Here is an 18,581-nt window from a genome sequence, read left to right as displayed (position 1 = left end):
AGTGTTTCTCCTTATGAGTTGTGGTTTAAGAGGAAACCAAACTTGAGAAGACTTAAAGTCTGGGGTTGTTTAGCATATGTTCGAAAGCTTGATCCCAAAAGACCAAAGTTGGGAAACAGGGCTTATAAATGTGTTTTTGTGGGATACTCTCTTAATAGTATCACCTACAGATTTATAAACCTTGACACTTTTGAGATTATAGAATCTGTAGATGTGGAATTCTTTGAGAACTTAAATAGGAACAGTTCTCAAATGCAACCCATGGAGAATCCATTGTTACCTGATCTAGAACCTATGGAGATTGATAACAATGATGAAAATCCCTCTCCTACTCATGACAATGATATTTCAGTGCCTACTGAAGATATCGAACCTAGAAGGAGTAAGAGAGGAAGGATTGAGAAAAAGCCTGATCCAAACTTTATTTATTACCTTGTAGAGGCAAATAAGAATAGAATTCTTAGTGTTAACCAGTATGTTATGCATACTGATGATGACCCTAAAACTTATGCTGAAGCCATGAGTTCTAGAGATGCAAATTTCTGGAAAGAAGCCATCAATGATGAAAAGCATTCGCTTTTGACTAACGGGACTTGGGTATTAGTAAATTTACCTCCTGGTGCTAAAGCAATAGGAAGTAAATGGATATTCAAGAGAAAGTTGAGAGCTGATGGTGAAGTTGATAAGTTTAAGGCAAGGCTAGTTGCCAAGGGTTATAAACAAAGACATGGTATTGATTACTTTGATACATATGCTCCTGTTGCCCGCATCTCATCCATTCGTTGCTTGATTGCACTTGCTTCTATTCATAAGTTGGTTGTGCATCAAATGGATGTCAAAACTGCTTTTCTAAATGGGGATTTAGAAGAAGAGATATATATGGAACAACCTGAAGGTTTCATATCACCAGGCCAAGAGAAGAAAGTTTGCAAGTTAGTGAAATCTCTCTATGGTTTGAAGCAAGCCCCTATGCAATGGCATGAGAAGTTTGATAAAGTAGTTTTGTCATATGGTTTTGTGGTGAATGATGCGGACAAATGTATCTATAGTAAGCATGATAGTTCTGGTTGTGTGATTCTCTGTTTGTATGTTGATGATATGTTAATCTTTGGGTCTGACATATCTGTTGTGGAAGAAACAAAGAAGTTTCTTAGTTCTAACTTTGATATGAAGGATTTAGGAGAGGCTGATGTAATCTTGGGAATTAAGATCCTAAGAAAGGGAGATGAGTTGGTTTTAACTCAATCTCATTATATTGAGAAATTTCTCAAGAAATATGGTCACTTTGATGACAATCCAGCACCTACTCCTTTAGACCATACTATCAAGTTAATGAAGAACACCGGCCGTACTCATGCTCAACTTGAGTATTCTAGTGTTATTGGGAGTCTTATGTACGCTATGCATTGCACAAGACCGGACATAGCCCAAGCCGTGGGAATATTATGTCGTTTCTCAAGTAATCCAGGATATGAACACTGGAAAGCAGTTTCAAGAGTTATGGCTTACTTGAAAGGAACAATAAATTTTGGTTTGCATTACCAAGGCTATCCCGCTGCACTAGAGGGGTACAGCGATGCTAACTGGAACAATGTAGAATCAAATTCCAAGTCAACTTCTGGATGGATTTTTACATTAGGGGGTGCTGCTGTGTCTTGGAGTTCCAAGAAGCAGACTTGTATTTCTGATTCAACAATGTTGTCAGAATTGATAGCTTTAACTGATGCATGTAAGGAGGCAGATTGGCTTAGAAACCTACTTATGGAATTCCTTTTTGGAAGAAGCCAACTCCGGCGGTCTTGATTAATTGTGATAATCAAGCTACAATCTATAATGTCTCTAATAAGACTTATAATGGAAAGTCTAGACATGCAAGTCTTAGACACTACATGGTTAGGCAACTACTCAAGAGGGGAGTAGTTACGGTTAACTTTATTGAATCAAAGAGGAATTTGGCAGACCCATTTACGAAAAGTCTACCAAGTTCAGTGGTTTCAATAAAAAGGAAAGAAATGGGACTAAGGTCTGTGAAGGAAGTTTGATCTCCCATAGCAGAAACCCAACCTATGTTTTGAAAAGGATAAACAAGGTTCAATGTGGTACCAACAAGTTATGGATTGATTATGGAGCACTAATATAAAAACTTCCCATTTCTTATTAGTGCTGGTTTCTGCAAGAAAATAGGATGGATGTAAATCCTTAATGAGTCTATGATTAGTAAAAGGTGTATCGCAGAAACACCTTCGAGACTTACCTATATGAGTATGGAAATAAGGCCGTTTCCTAAGAGAAGAAGACCGTTCTCTAAAGAAGACTCATGAACAAGGATATAAGCACATGGCCATTAACGTGCTTGGCTACAGAACACATGATTTTATGAAATCAAATGTGTGGAGACTCCGGTTTTATCATAAGGGGTACTTGGTTCAAGACTGGTTTCACCATAGAACCTCGATAAGGCTTTGAGTTTCTTACACTAAGTGAAGGTTCAAATCCAAAAGATACCTATCATTTATGTGTTGATTTCAACGATGATGCTTAGTCTCAATTGTGCTTGAACTACGTTGGCTTGATCCCACTCGGGTACGTAGGCAGTCACTTCGGTGATGCAGTCACTCTGATTTAAAAGTTTTAACTTTGTTTTATGGTTTTTGAAAATAGGGGGAGAATGTTGGAATATTTTCAACACCGCTTACCAAAGGGGGGTCCTGGGGGGCATCGCCCCCCAGTCTGTGGTCGACCTGACAGGTCAGGTCGTGGGGGTCCAGGGGAGACCGCCCCTGGTGGGGGTTTCAAGGGGGCAACGCCCCCGGAAGAATTTTTTGAACTGACGGTTTTATTTGGCCGATAAAAGCCTGTTCGAAAATTTCGAATCCAAAAGAAACCATTGATGTCTGTTGATGAAGGAACCCGACGTTTCGTGAATAGAAACCTGTTGGCGAATAAAAACCTATTCCCAACAGGTGCAAAACCCTTTATAAATAGCTTCTCCCAGTTTCGTTTAAACATATAAGAAAAATCAATCTGTTTTCTCTGTTTCAAAAAGCATCATCAGAAATCAGAAATCTCTTTGTGTGTTCTTGATTGAATCAAGGGGTACAAACCTTGAATTCAGTTTTCGTTGCAGGGCTTTCATTGTATCCTGAAGGCAATATTTCGCATACCTGTTGTAATCGCCAATTGTTATTGGGAGGGTAGAAATATTTGTCTAAAAGAAATTTATACAAGCCTTGAAAGTTTTGGAGTGCAACACTTTCTTCTCTGATTCATTCATCCTTTATGAAACCCAATTTTTTCCAACATCTGAATCATCTTATACTAGTTATTTCCATTTGTATTTAGTTGGGATTGCCGGATCGGGATTTGGGAACCCTCTTTTTGTAAGCCTGTAAGGTCAGAGCAAGAGTTTCCATGAGTCCAATAGTGTCACAGCTCTCCGTTCCTAAGATTTCAATTGGGTCTGTTGCTCATCTGAAGGATCGTTGCTTTAAATGTTGCTAGCTTTTGATCTTGAATTTAGATCATGACTACCGGCGGGATGCCTCGATAATTTCAGTCGTCTAAGAGCAATTGCAGTGGTGCGATCAAAACCAAAGATCAAAGATCAAAAAAAAGACCAAAATTTGGGTTTAGTCTGTGTTGTGACGCAACGGTACATGATTAAAATTTCGTCAGGCGGACTTTAAAAGTCCGCCCCATTTTTTTTTTTGTAAAATTTCATCAGGCGGACTTTAAAAGTCCGTCCCATTTTTTGTAATTTTCATCATTCTTTTTTTTTTATTTAATTAAAATTTCATCGGGCGTAATTTAAATCTCCGCCCGTTAACAAGCGTACTTTAAATTTACGCCCAGTAACAAGCGTACTTTAAATTTACGCCCGACTATATTAGAATTTGGGATTTGGTCACGACCATATTTGATCTGGAATTTGATCTTTGGTTGGGATTTGATCTTTACTCCGTCCCACTGTGTTACGATCTCATCCCAAATTTTTGGTTATACTTGCCCACTGTGGATGCTCTAAGATCCCTCATATGCAAAAGTCGATGATAACACGTGGCATATCCATTTATTTTGTCTTGCACACTAGAACCAACAAAACATAATAAAATCTGAAGAACTCCAACAAAACGAACAAAAAAAATCTGAACTCTTAACAAAAATCTCACGATGCGTAACCACACAATAAGGAGGAGCAGAAGGATAAGGGGAAGATATTGGCTTCGCCTAGTGGATGAAACTATTTTTTTTTAAGTTGAGGGGAAACCATCATATCTGAATTCTGAATTGAAATCATGATTGAGAGACCAAGAAGACGCCAATAATAGGTTGCACACGTAAGATGAAAATGGATAACCATGAAGTCGACACACTAATGCATGATTTTATTCCTTCAGTGATATTTGTATGTAAGTTAACAAATTTTTTACACTATGTAACCGTAGTCCCGAGTGTTTTTGTCAAAGCCGAGGAGGACTTATTCTTTGCCGGTTCCCGAACACGTGGAAACAGCATACTCCTTAGTGCAACCGAGTTATAAGCCGATATTATCTCAAATATCTCTCATAAACACGACGTGGATACACATCAAATATTCAGCTGTAACGTGTCGCCGACTGTATAGTACTACCAAAATGTCAGAACTGGATCGGAATCTGGATAATTCAATTTTCCGCTTTCATCTCGCCGCTTCCTGTTATCCAAAGGCCCCTTATCCACCCCCAACCTTAATTTTAGGAAATTCATATATCATTGTGGGGCATACAGAAGAATTCTATCCCTGCCCTCTGCAGAATTACTGCGGTACTTGTGGCTGTGGATGAAAAAAAAGGAAAGTTTTGAAGGATAAGAACATTGCCATGTCAACAGAACGACTCGGTAAAAGATAAATGGATAAGGGCTTGATTCAATTCTCACGTCATCCACAAGACTTTTCCATTTATTTCGGTTTTAAATGTTCTCTTTCTTCGTCACTATAAATAATACACATTCTTAATTCAAAAGGCAAACAAAAGCATATTTTTAAAATATTCCCCCTCTCTCTCCATTATTGAAAGAAAAAGGAAACCCTGTCCCCTTCTTCCATTTAATTCTATTTTATTAAAAACACCTCTTTACCTAATTTCTCATCCTCGCCATCTATATAAACATATTAGAGGAGGCACCACCATCATCATTTGGAAAAGGAAAGTGAGATTATTGATTTTTTTTTGGAAGTTTGAAGATATGGCTGCAATTGCTGTTGGAATGATTAATGGTAGATCGATGATTAATCAGAGGAAATTTTTGAATAACACCAACTATCAGAGGAAGAAGAAGATGAATAAGATTTGTTGCTCTTCTTCCAGTTTAACCGATCAGTACAAAACCTTAAGAATTCAACCTGGTGCTAATGAAACTGATGTCAGGAAAGCTTTTAGACAACTTGCTTTGCAGGTACCGCAATTTGATTTGATTCTTATTTTTATTATCCTAACAGATTAATCAAGGAATTGATCAGAATCTCATAGATTTTCTTATTGATTTGGGTTTTGATTCTTGATTACAGTATCACCCTGATGTATGCAAAGGAAACAATTGTGGTGTCCAATTCCACCAAATCAATGAAGCATATGATGTAAGTTTATGATCATTCTGATTAATGTTTCAATTAGTAATTGGTCATAGTCCTCCTGCATAAAAAAGTTTTTTCTGACCGTTGGATTTTGATGTGAATTGCAGACACTGATGAGTTATCTAAGAGGAGAAATGAACGAGGAGATGGATTTGTCTCAACAGTACAAATATGTCGACGAAGATGATGAGATGAGAGGAATGTGTGATTCTGATTGGGACATGTGGGAAGAATGGATGGGATGGGAAGGAGCTGGAATCCGTGATTACTCATCCCACATTAACCCTTACATCTAACTAATTCATCTCATCTCAGCCCCCAGATTTAGTGGCGCCATGACATGAAGAACAAATTATTGCTGTAAATAGTCTTTTTTTTTTTTTTGTAAAAACCAACGGCGTCAGAAATACAGAATAATTTCTGCTGCCAAAATGTAAATAGATTTGGATCTGATGTTTAACTGCTCGATAAACAGGATGCCTAGATTAAGACCAAACCAATTAAGATTTTCAATTGTTTCTAGACATGGTTTTAGGTGGTTTCTAGACATGGTTTTAGACCACCTAAAGTCTAGGCATGGTTTTAGATTTGCGTGTATTCAAAATTTTGTTGTGATCAAAGAATTTGAGAAGTTTCGTCATTTTGACTCAGTGGGAGTGGAGGCTGATATCAAGACTGCTATCGGGGTACCAATTTGCTTGGATGTTGTTTTGTCTTATTTGTATTTTGATACACCCCAAGTAAACCGGTCCCCTATTAGCAACCTTGGTTATTATGATTCCTCAAGTGATATAGAGCTGTGGCTATGAACAACTTTAAAGGACGTATACTCGACTAGAACTGCGAATCTCAATTTCAGGTCAACTTCTTTTCTCAGGATTTCTTTTATAGAATGATAAAATCCGGGCTAATTCCGTGCTTTCTTCCCCCTGAACTGTTTGCCAGCATTTCGGTTAGATCTCTTTCTCTCTTGTCGAGATCGTACAATCTTAGCTCTCTTTGCAACTTTAGGCATAATCTTCTTGTGCTCCTTTTGCTTGTTGCTGGTACCACCCGTCTGTTAAACAAACCAATCACCAAATACATTAGCATCTGTCTTCTTCTGTAGATATACCATATACTCTTTACTTTGAGCATTTATGGAATGACTCCGAAATTTTAACTGAAATACAAACATACTAATGTGAAAATGTTTTCACAATTTGCATTTGGCTGAAAGAGGGATATATAGGCAAGATAAAGTTACCACTCTTTCAGAAACAAATTAGTTTCTGATGTTTTAATGATAAAGGGTCAACACACCTTCTTCTGTTTTATGGCAGCTCGGGCCTGATACTTTCCTCTATCTTCCCTTCCTGCTTTAACTAATTCTAGCCTCTCTTCTTTGGTCATTTTCCTTCTTATGTTAGTCTGCGAAGCAACAGGTACAAAATATTTAGTAAAATGCCAATTTCATAGGAATGTCAAATGAGGAGCTTGCAATTTTCCGCAGCATTACTATCAGCTGTGTATTTCCTCGGGATTTAGAGTTTTCCAATTCTATTACAAATAACAGATTTTTGTTCACCATCTCTCCCAAGGAAAGAAAAAAAATGTTAACTGTCAACATGGATTGGAATAAACAACTAAAGGTTGATTAAGATTGAAGTGCCATTTCTGTAATAAAGTGCTAAATAAGATAACGTGGAAGCAACATATTCTGAGTTATAAACAATTTCTAACGATTGATATACACATAATAGAGTGGTAAACATAGAGGGCTATATGAAGTAACAAATGCAAGGTATTGAAGAGCTCAAAACAAATGGAGAACTCACCTCAAGCACTGATGGATTAACTCGCTTACGACTTAATTCCTCGGAAGTCGGGATCTTAAATCCAGGTGACTTTGCTTCTTGGCCCTTTCTTAACAGCCCATGCTGGCCTAGAGCAAGCTTGGCTCCTTCCTTTGCCTGGTGAGCCAAGGAGATGCATTAGTGAATCAGCCAAGTCAGGAAGCAAAGAAAATGACATGCAGCTTTAGAGCAAACAGACAGTACAAAACAAGTCAAATAGGAACAGTTTGATTTATTATCCTCAATACTCCACATGCACAAGTCGCTTTCATGAACAAAATTAGGAAGTAAATCTACTCTCAAATTGGTCTTATGGAACATGGATATCACATAAACAGGAAAGTTTAACCCAAAAACCAATAAAAGAGAAGATTAGAGCCTGCAATTTATAATTCTCAGTGAATATACCTTCAGTTCTCTGATCCGTTTGAAGTCTTCATTTGATAGGATACCATCTGTCAAATCTGGGGATTCAAATTCCCTAGTTGATTCTGGAATCCTCTTTAGAGCCCGAAGATTTGTATCAGCATTCAATTCCCCAGCAGCATTGTCACTAAACTTCCTCTTATATTTGTTAAGATTCTCCATTTCTTCATCCCCATTGCCATCTTCATCCTCGTCCTCGTCCTCACCGTAAAATTCTTCTTCCTCACTCTGATCACTTTCATTATCGTCATCGAAACCTTCATCACTTTCTACTATTTCATAATTATCTTCCTCGCTGAGCTGAGTATGTGCATCGCCGGTTGTCACAGTTGCCTCTCCCTCATCATTGTCAAACATACTTGGATCTGAATCACTACCATCATTTTCTTCATCCTCACCAGAGTCATTTTGTAATAGCTCAACACCAGACACATTACTAGCAACATTCACTTCTCCAAAAGCCTTTGGCTGTGCTTTGGGGTTAGTAGGGCGACCACGGCCCTTCTTAAGCAGCAATAATGGGCATATCTAAAAGACAACTTTACTTAGTAATCCTATTCAAATGACGCAACTGATAGCCAAAGACTAGACCGGAAGTTAAATTACCAAACCTCTCTGAATAAAGTGGTCAATGAACGACCAGCTGTAGAAATAGCTTTCTCACGTGACTTCCCATATAGGACCAGATCTTTCGGCATATTTTCCAGCGATTTTTCTGTCATTAACTAAATGTTGAAAGAAAACAATATCTACGGAGTGAGATTCTGAGGCACTTGAGGGTTTGAATAAAAGAGAGAACAAACAGATAAAAGAGTATACCAGCGGAACACGGAGACAAATTTCCCTTAAAACATTCAGTCCAACAGCGATTGCCTGCCAGAAGAAACATCGTGTAAGAGGCAAATGACTGCAAGTTCAACTCAATCAACACTAAAATTATTAAAAAAATAAAAAAGTACTGAATACCTCTGTTTTAGACTTATCATGCACAAACTGGTTAACAACTTGTCTAAACAATGGTTCAACCTCATCGGAGGGAACCTATTAAGAAAAGGAGATTAAGTGAAGCATTAGAGTGTTTGAGTAGGCAGAAACAATTTCTAATGTAGCATTATCACATACTAAGAAGTACGCTACTCGAAGGGGAAGAGAAGCAAACCATATCATGGCAAGCCTGAACTGCTGATGCAAGCAACTCGGTAATATCACGTTGATGAGGCTGCAAGTGTATCAATAGATAATCAACATGAAAGCATATCAAAGCACTACCCATATATGAAATGTGCATAAATAGCATATATCAATGCATCATTGACATGGTATACCTGGATATATTTCTGAAGAAAAGGATAGAAATTCAGCAGAATCAGGCGATGGAGTCCAACAGTCCGCGCAATTACTTTTAATATCATCATCTTCACCTGAAATGGAGACAAAAGATATAGATTGATGACATGATATTGTTGGTAGGAGCATAAGTGGACCTCATACATGCAAGGCATATGCCGAAAGTAAGATTAGGCACCTCAAACCGTTCATTACAAGTCTGGAGACGGGAGAATAGCTTCTCAGCAAAACCCTATATACAAAATAAGAGTGTCAGAGATCTCAAACTAAATTTAAACCGCAACATACAAACTAGCTAACCTGAGCATCAAGTAAATGGTTAAGTGGTGAATAGTGATTCGGTGTATCCTTTTCTAAGTTAGCACGTTGCTGCCTTTTCATGCTGCGGATTGCACGTTGTAACTTTGCTTGCTTTTTTTTCTTGCTAGCAAGTGTACCTTTGTGATGTGCCTGTAGTAAAGTTATTATGTTAATTGTTCATTATATAATTAACTGACGAAAACAAGAAGCACGAGAGGTGAAATGGCCAGTAGATTTATGCAGCATTTGCAGGTATTACAGAAAAGGGCTAATACTGTAAACTTAAACAATTTCGGAGAAGTTCAAAATCAGAATTTCGTACCTTATAGACATCCTCCCTCTGAAGAACAACCTGGGGATTTTTCTCATCTTCACTGCTATCGACGTCACTATCATCTGCCTCTTCGATCTTTTCAAAACCAAGAAGGAACGACAGAGCAGCATTCATAATCCTATAAGATTCAAACAGTAAGTTCCCCAACTTAGTAGCGAGGGAATGGCACATGAAAAATTTATATAAAAAAACAAAGGAAATTCAGATTATGTTAAAATCAGGATTTCAGACACAGATGAGCACCAACAGCTGAAATATCAGCAATACATCTGAAAAAGTAAAGGGTGAAATTCAGATATTTGCACCCTGCCGAAGTAAGGAACCATGCATATATGTGTGTAATAGATTCCATTTTGAGAGGCGGAACTGCTTGACGTTGCATATTAGAACTCATTAAAATCCGATTCGCGTCATTAATGTTAGATAGAAGGAGTGAGGGAAGTGCCAACAGGAAAATATTGGAAGGAAAATGCAAAAAGTGGGACCCACTTTGCCCAATTAGCCTGCGACCATCTAGTTCCTTAGGAGCTTATGCAGATGGGTCGGAAACAATATTCTGACTTACAGAAGTAATGAATGCATCTGAGCTCCAATTATGCAAATATAGAACAGAAATAAAGTTTTATACTATGACTTGGGCATTAACAAATTATGGGCGTAATGAACCGATATGATCTGCAATCATGTAAGTATATAACAGGTAGTATAAAGTTTCATACTACGACTTAGGCATGAATGCATATGAGCTGCAATCATTTAAATACATAACAGGTATAAAGTTTTGCATTACGACTTAGGCATTAACAAATATTAAAAACTACTTCACTGGTAAGTCTTCTATTTGCATAGATTTGACATGATATCATTATAACAAAAAAAATACAAAAATTCACATGGTAGCATAGGAAAACCGAAAAAAATACCTAATGATAGTTAAGTCTTAAGATGTTAGAAACTTACAATGACATTATAACAAATCTAAAAATCCTGTATAAGGTGGTTGTTTTTTTTCTTCAGACACAAAGAAAGTTGAATAAAACTAGTTCTAAGGTAAAATTTAACTAGATAAAGTTGGTGTCGACTAGTATCTGTGGTTCTAAACAATACTAAAAAATTTAAGAAAATAAAGGTTTTACTTACTTGGATGATGGATGAAAACAAGCCGCGCAGATTGCATTTGCTGTTCTTTCATCAAACCAAACTCTTCTTCGGTGAAGATCACAAAGCACAATCAGAGCCCTCTTAGCTTTTGCTTCATCTACTTCCTAAACAAGCAAATTACAGCTTCCCAAAATTAACATTAAAACAGAAATCCAATGGCTTTACATTCACATCAAGATCTAAGAAGCTAGAGAAACAACAAATCCGACCTGTAGCATTGTAAACAAGATATTCTGAAGTGTTCGATTCTGAGTTTCATTCTTATGCTTCTGATTCATCCGTCGAATACTATGAATAACATGCAAGAACGCATCTTTCCTTAAAGTCCTGTCTCCTAAAATTTGAAGCTCCATAAATAACCCTAGCGTCTCTCCAATATCAACAAACTACAAACAAATACCAATTACAGAATTAACAAATAACAAAGCCTCATTGCATAACCAATAAAATTATGGCAAAAATCGTTCTGATCATTAGATTACATAAACCAATACAATTGAAACAAAAGAACAAGAAATTGGGTAATAAAAACACATTACCTTACGATTAATTAATAAAATTAAAGCATTCGTAAGATGACATCTCAGCGACGATGGCAAAGACTTTGCAGACGAGCGCAACAAATCAGCTAATTTACTAGGATAGTCAGATAATTGAGTTGGATAATAAGGAGTAACATGAGCTAAAAACATAGCCATATCACCAAGGTCTTTACTAACAGTAGGATCACCATTGATAGATGAAAAACTTAAAGCTGATTGCTGCTGAAATAGAAGAAGTAATGAATCAAAATGTTTATATAAAAGAGTTAACTCAGTTTCATATCCTTCTGGATCAATCTTCATCTTGTGTTGGAGTGTTAATAGGTTTATTTTCTCTGCTGTTTTTCCTGATGCTCCTAACCATTCTGGTTTTAAATCTGGGATACCGTGACAAGCCATTGTTGATTTGACTTGTTTCTTTTTCAAAATCTCTGAGTTGAATAAAGATGAAACCCTAGATTCAGGGTTTATCTGCCGTGAGTAGTAGTAAAGAATAAGAATATGGGGGGTTCTACTTCGTTTAATTGGTGCCAGGATCGGGCCTAATTATGTGAAGAACCAGACCTGGTACGGGTCAGGGTTAACAAACCGCTCCTAGGTTTAAGGAACTCAGTTGAGAGGTAAGGCACCTGTTTTGCAGCAGTTCCAAAATAAAAGTCGATGGCTAAGTGTTTCATCTGCTATGAAACTCAAGATTTTATGCCATCTTGTGTTTCATAAACACAAGATTTTATGACTAAGGTCTAAGGGAGCATCCAGAAGAAAAACATGAACATCTCCCGAGAATTGACACAACCAAACCACTTCAACAGCAAAAGTAACCAATGACAAAAACCTTGCAGAGCAGTCATTCCTTTGGTAAAGAACAGACCTAGGCCAAGTGAACCTTTAATGTACCTCAAATCAGCAGTCATTCCTTGGTAAGCAAGCATTGAACTTCCACTTACACAATGCTCGTTGTTTTCGCTGCATCTGTTCCAATTTGGGACTCACCAGCAATATTAAATATTAACCTCGTATTACCTTTCTATCTTACCCCAACTTGTTTGGGACTAAAGGCTTAGAAGAAGAATACATGCCATCAAGAACAGGAAATCCATAATTGAAAAACAAGAAGCCTAGTTAGAAACAAGAACACGAAAAGGCTTCAACATAGCACACTGGTACTTCCATCAAGGATCAACAGGTAATATACTCCTACAGACTTTCGGTTTAATACAAAATTGATAGTTTATTTATGTTGGTGCTTTCTTACAAATTACCAAAACCATGAGGTTTTTATCAACTAAGCGCGAAATCATTTGACCATAATTAGGTGACAGGAGCATAAGAGCGAAAATTCCTCAAGTGTTTACACAAGGAACTTAGTTGATTGGTCGGGCTATCTTGATTCTTACCAATCAATAGACAGTTTGATTGCAGTCTACAGACAGTATAGGAACATCCAAATCAATCACCAAAAATAGACTTCCTTCGGTATCACAACCAGAATTCAGACATCCATATGATGGTAACAGCATACAACAACTACCATGGCATAATTTCTTCATGTACATGACAGATTAAACACAAATTTCATTTCCAAAACAGCAAAACAAACATATACAAGCTCATAACTAAAGAGAGGCAGCAATTAACAGAAACAGAAAGAATACATACTCTTCAAATCCTTCATTTCAGAAGCACCTCTCAGTTATTGTTCAACTCATAATACCTTTCATTAATTCAGGAGCTTCTTCTTGCTTAGAAACAAGAAGTGGTTACAACTGAATCTGGTTGAGATGTGAGGTCTTGAATTTGATTTACTTAGAAACAAAGCTTCCATTTTCAGATAATCCACATCAAATAAGAAACCACAAATCAAGAAGATGAAGTAACATTATTACTAGTAGAGTAGGAACAGAAACATGGAGCTATCCCTAGCTTCAATGGCGGTTATCCTTTTCGATGTTACTTCAATCTCTTCATTTGTAGATTCTATTTAACGGCGGTACTTGTTTTGAGATTTTCTCTAATTTGACAACATATAGATCGAAACATTTTCAGAGCAAGAATGAGGAGGAGAAAGGGGGAAACAGAATGAAGAGCCCTAAATCAAATTTTTCAGAGTGATTCTCATTTCCCATTGTTACTTATGAAGTCAAACAAATGTCAGTAAAATTATGCTGACCCAGGTCAAACTGTAATTTTAATACACCACTGCCATTTATGGTAAAAAAGAAGAAGAAAAAGTTACACTTACCAGATTTTGTTCATCTGTTGGTTCATGAACATGGTAGATGAATTGTTCGACGGATATCTGCATCCTTGAAAAGGTTGGGTAGTAGTTGAAAACATTAACTATGTATGATTAAATACTTTATCATATCATTGATTTCCCATTTTTGTGTCATTCATTGTTCATGTCGAAATTTTTGCAGAAAGGAATTTGCATTGCATGAACGTGTCATCATATATATATAAAACCAAACCCCATTAAAACAGAATCCATTCTGCAATTAATTCTGAAAGATTTTCCACTCCCAGCAACCATCACTAGCTCTTTGTGCCTGCTCTATAAAACTTGACATCAACCTTCATCCTCATCACCAACTTGTGAAGATGGGAAGCCAAGAAGGTTCATCTGCCTCCCAGCTTCATGTAGTCATGTTTCCATGGTTTGCATTTGGTCATATAACTCCATTTGTTCAGCTTTCTAATAAGCTTGCTTCTCATGGAGTTCAAACCTCCTTCTTGTCTGCACCAGGAAATATCCAGAGAATCTCGTTATCTCTCAGTTCTTCACCTCTTATCAAAATTATACCTGTTCATATCCAGAGAGTTGTGATGAAATGGAAGGTCCTTATTTAGATTATATCAGGCAACTTTATTGCAAACCTGTTCTGCTAACTGGTCCTTTAGTTCCAGACCCCCCAAAATACAAGTTGGAGGAAAAATGGGAAAAGTGGCTGCAGAAATTTCCATCCAAGTCTGTTGTGTTCTGCTCATTTGGCAGTGAAACATTTTTGAAAGATGATCAGATAAAGGAGCTAGTACTAGGATTAGAGCAAACTGGTCTTCCATTCATTGTGGTATTGAATTTCCCACCTGGTGATGGAGATAGTAATGAAAAGTTGAAAAATGCATTACCAGTTGGGTTTGCAGAGAGGGTGCAGGGTAAAGGAGTGGTGCACACTGGATGGCTTCAGCAACAATTGATTCTGGCACATGACAGTGTTGGCTCTTATGTTTGTCGTTCAGGTTTAAGCTCAGTGATTGAGGCATTCATGACTGATTGTCAACTAGTGACGTTGCCACAAAAAGGTGATCAGTTTTTGAATTCTAAGTTAATCAGCGGAGATCTGGAAGCTGGGGTACAAGTAACTAGAGACGACGAAGATGGGCATTTTAATAAAGAAGATTTGTGTAAAGCTACTAAGATAGTAACTGTGGATGTGAATGAAGAGCCAGGAAAATCGATTAGTGTAAATCATGGGAAATGGAGAGATTTTCTTCTTAATAAGGATATACAGGATAACTTCATCGCTAACTTGGTTCAAGAGATGAAAAAAATGGTCAACTGAAGCAAAATGGTTTGAAACTCATTGTATGATTTTTAGTTTTTTATTTGTGTTACGATAAATGGACGAAACAATAGCTGGCCCAATAGCTGCTTCAGCGGCTGCAATAGCTATAACAAAAATGGAAAAAATGTCTCCTTTTAATTGACGACTATCAAATAAATCAGAAAATGTTACGAAATTCATATTAACTGCCGGGAACGAATTCACCGCCGTATGGCTGACCGGCGATTACTAGCGATTCCGGCTTCATGCAGGCGAGTTGCAGCCTGCAATCCGAACTGAGGACGGGTTTTTGGGGTTAGCTCACCCTCGCGGGATCGCGACCCTTTGGGGCAGCAGTGGGGAATCTTGGACAATGGGCGCAAGCCTGATCCAGCAATATGGCGTGAGTGCAGAAGGGAAATTTCGCTTGTCAAGCTCTTTCGTCGAGTGCGCGATCATGACATGACTCGAGGAAGAAGCCCCGGCTAACTCCGTGCCAGCAGCCGCGAAGCTTATGTTTCTACGATCTTGATCTGTATCTACTTGAATGATGCTATATATCTACATCAAGTATCTAATTTCATATATCGGCCAAGCACATTGATCTGTCTCTTTCCAAGTCAGTAAACTCCCAACCTTTCGTTGGTCAACAACCAACAGAAAAACTTTTCCATAAATCTAATCCTATTAAGGTTGAAGTCCTGCCAGGTTCTTTCTGTCTGAAACTATCAAACCAATCGTAAAGGTTGAGCGTATAGCTTCTCCAATGGTTAACATAAGAGCAGAATAAAGCAAGGTGCTATAATGCAACTGTTTCACGAAATATTCTAGGTACAATTTTAGCTGCTAGACAACTGAAATACAATTTCTGTACAAGGAACAAGTTTCGCTGCCGCATTAAGGACAATGTTGGCTTTAGCACACACATAGGACTTCCATACATATCAGACAATTAACAAGCCACGGAAGTTTTAGACATGAAGCAAACATCTGCAGTGTTCTTAAAAGATTCTGGACTGTATGGAGAAGACAAGGTTGCAACTAGGACAAAGAATTATGCAGCATTAAATTTCCAAAACCAGAATAGTCTTATATGACCTGCACTAACCCATTCCAAGTTCTAGTCCTCACTAGCCACACTGACCCAAAATAAAATTACACTAGAAGTCTGCAAGGTATATGGAGATGGAATAGTAGCTAATTCAACCACAGAATGGAGAAGTAACTCACACTACTTATCACAGAGAAACTAATAGTGCAGTTACCTAACCAAACTACCACTTTCTGTAAAATGACAATAGCAACTACAGATCTAACATATGCAGTATCGAAACACTAGATGAAAAATTGAAAAAATTCAAAATTTGTTTCCCTAATATTATCTATCGGGTAATGTTAAGAAGTAAGCATTCCCTACTACTGGGAAAGTTCTCACTTTCCTTGATTTTGCCTGCATATACTTATTCGACTCCCATGTATAAACGAAATAAATCACTAACGTATGCATCATATTATTCCATCGAAATAAGGTGAGTCACTAACAAAATGGACAATTAACTAAGCTTTAGTAGCCCAAAACAAAAAGTATCACCGTAAAACTGGACTGATGGTATCCAAACAGAATAAAAGTAACTTAAAATAGCATCAGGTTTTCATAAAGGCTACGTGTTATTGAACTTCTAGATTAAACTCATTAAGTCTGCAGAATCATATGAATATTACTTTCAACACTAAAGGAAGATTACCAGATTACAAGTATATGTATTCCAGGTGTGCATCCTCCTGGAGATGCTTCGAAGGATAATTGCGGCTTCTTGTCTCTTTAGTTTCAACTGACTCCATTGTTTTTGTATCTTCTTCCCCTAATTCTTTCAATGAGACTAAGGTGTTCTTGTGAGGCAATACTTCAAGAAACTTACAATTAAACTCCACAAGCCTTTTTGAGGTTGAAGTTTTTGTGTCGTAAACATTGAGATACTGACCATTGTAAGTTAAAACACCACCGCTGTTTGCAACGGCTGATAATAACTCTCTATTTCTATCGCCAACCCTGAACTCTTTAGTCCAACCAAATGACCGACAATCGTTTTGCTCTTTCATGCCATGATCCTCATTCTTCTTTTTTAATATCCATAAGTCAAAACAATCAGTTTCTCCTCCGTATTCATTGATACCTAAACCATTAGCAAAAAACAAAAACCCATCCAAAGCTCCTATTGTGTTTTGACTCCAATCACCCCCTGTTGGCAAAGGATGTGGTGGTGAAAGAAGTTCACAAAACTTTTCCTCTGCCAAATTGAAGGCAACGATCATTTCTAATTTACTGTACATCCAATAAATAGCTTCATTGGCAAAAATACCATCTGTCTCATAATATGGATTGAATTCAAAATTGGACTTTCCAAGGTTTCTCCATCCAGTGCCACTACCTAGACTGTATATATGGACTTCTACGTTGGTCTTCGACATATACATTCCTAAAACTTTGTACTCATTGGTTGATGAAATGTAACCAAAGTTGCTTTCCTTATAACAATACTCATCAATATCACAAGAATCTCTCTCAAGTTCTGGAAGCAGAACACGTTCTTTGGTGATTGGGTTACAAATCCAAACACATGGGTGGTCGTATTCAGCAAAACAGATCAATCCATTGCATGAACCAAGAAATTTAGTAGTAATCCAACAAGGAGGAGAGGGCAAATTAACCCTTCTAATTCTCTGGATAGAAGTTGACTCATGATCGTATTCAAAATACCAATATTTTATATCTCTATTATCTGCATCAAAATTAGAAGCAAAAAAACCCAACTCACCAAAATCAGCAGCAGAAGGATAATTGAGATAATTTAAGTGCATTTGGAAGAATAATGGATGATGAGAACCAAGATTCCTCCAATTAGTGCATACTAATTTGGACTCCAGAACTGATTCGGTAGGCAAACGAGTTAAAATTTCTAATGTGATTTCCCCTGGGAGAATTTTGAAATACTCCATCAATGATGATGAAAACCGAGAAATTCTTCTTGGTTAGGGTTTAAGAAACAGTGAAGATGGAAACGATGGAAAGAGTGAAGCAGGAAAATGAGAGCTTCGTCGGATATATGAGAAGGATGGGATTGTTATTATCTCTACACACATGGTATATATTTTGGCAGCCACACGTGAGCTGTGCCATGATGCAACAGATAATTAAAAAACACAAAATTGGTCAAAAAGACCAAAACACAGAATTCCCGGGTGAAATAGATTCTTAGCTTTTGATACTGTTTATATAGCCCAACATCAGAAATATACTGTTTATATAGCCAATTTGGATATTTGGCCCAAGAAAATTAAAATAAAAAAATATGTCTTACCTAAAATACCCCTAACCTTCTAAACTCTTCTTTTCAAAGAGAATTTATTTCTCTTTTCAAAACCTCCCCGTCCCGGCAGAGCTCGTTTATTCCTCACCTGCAGAATTCGATCAAAGTT

General features: G+C 37.4%; 4 protein-coding genes across 4 annotated transcripts; 2 read left to right on the top strand and 2 right to left on the bottom strand.

Moving 5' to 3' along the window:
* Positions 1-5,004: 5,004 nt before the first annotated feature.
* LOC113282897 (chaperone protein dnaJ 8, chloroplastic-like) lies at positions 5,005-6,254 on the top strand. Its single transcript, XM_026531997.1, has 3 exons — positions 5,005-5,436; positions 5,549-5,617; positions 5,722-6,254. Exons 1-3 carry the CDS (start codon positions 5,227-5,229, stop codon positions 5,908-5,910), a joined length of 468 nt encoding a protein of 155 aa, XP_026387782.1. The 5' UTR covers positions 5,005-5,226; the 3' UTR covers positions 5,911-6,254.
* LOC113282896 (protein SDA1 homolog) lies at positions 5,985-12,059 on the bottom strand. Its single transcript, XM_026531995.1, has 15 exons — positions 11,557-12,059; positions 11,227-11,403; positions 10,997-11,121; positions 9,845-9,974; positions 9,523-9,672; positions 9,401-9,454; positions 9,201-9,296; positions 9,035-9,094; positions 8,842-8,916; positions 8,695-8,748; positions 8,487-8,600; positions 7,858-8,403; positions 7,432-7,566; positions 6,917-7,024; positions 5,985-6,671 (listed from the first exon to the last, which is right to left on the bottom strand). Exons 1-15 carry the CDS (start codon positions 11,956-11,958, stop codon positions 6,522-6,524), a joined length of 2,376 nt encoding a protein of 791 aa, XP_026387780.1. The 5' UTR covers positions 11,959-12,059; the 3' UTR covers positions 5,985-6,521.
* Positions 12,018-15,122, top strand: LOC113279697 (anthocyanidin 3-O-glucosyltransferase-like; the record flags this gene model as incomplete). Its single annotated transcript, XM_026528368.1, has 2 exons — positions 12,018-12,045; positions 14,377-15,122. Coding segments are annotated over 2 exons (774 nt in total), but the record flags the coding sequence as incomplete, so codon positions are not given.
* A 1,731-nt stretch (positions 15,123-16,853) lies between these two features.
* LOC113279696 (F-box protein At3g07870-like) lies at positions 16,854-18,101 on the bottom strand. Its single transcript, XM_026528366.1, has one exon. The coding sequence runs from the start codon at positions 18,099-18,101 to the stop codon at positions 16,854-16,856; it is 1,248 nt and encodes a 415-aa protein (XP_026384151.1).
* Positions 18,102-18,581: the final 480 nt, after the last annotated feature.

Source organism: Papaver somniferum, chromosome 5 (assembly GCF_003573695.1).
Source record: "Papaver somniferum cultivar HN1 chromosome 5, ASM357369v1, whole genome shotgun sequence".
NCBI lineage: Eukaryota > Viridiplantae > Streptophyta > Magnoliopsida > Ranunculales > Papaveraceae > Papaver > Papaver somniferum.
Note: the sequence above shows the minus strand (reverse complement) of the source record. Positions and strands in the feature narration are given on the sequence as shown.

Coding starts and splice junctions, on each gene's coding strand:
- LOC113282896 (XM_026531995.1), bottom strand. CDS start 11,958: ATGGCTTGTCACGGTATCCCAGATTTAAAACCAGAATGGTTAGGAGCA. Junction 11,404..11,556: donor TTTTATTAATTAATCGTAAG/GTAATGTGTTTT, acceptor ATTTGTTTGTAG/TTTGTTGATATTGGAGAGAC. Junction 7,567..7,857: donor AACGGATCAGAGAACTGAAG/GTATATTCACTG, acceptor TTGGCTCACCAG/GCAAAGGAAGGAGCCAAGCT.
- LOC113282897 (XM_026531997.1), top strand. CDS start 5,227: ATGGCTGCAATTGCTGTTGGAATGATTAATGGTAGATCGATGATTAAT. Junction 5,437..5,548: donor TTAGACAACTTGCTTTGCAG/GTACCGCAATTT, acceptor TCTTGATTACAG/TATCACCCTGATGTATGCAA. Junction 5,618..5,721: donor AAATCAATGAAGCATATGAT/GTAAGTTTATGA, acceptor TGTGAATTGCAG/ACACTGATGAGTTATCTAAG.
- LOC113279696 (XM_026528366.1), bottom strand. CDS start 18,101: ATGGAGTATTTCAAAATTCTCCCAGGGGAAATCACATTAGAAATTTTA.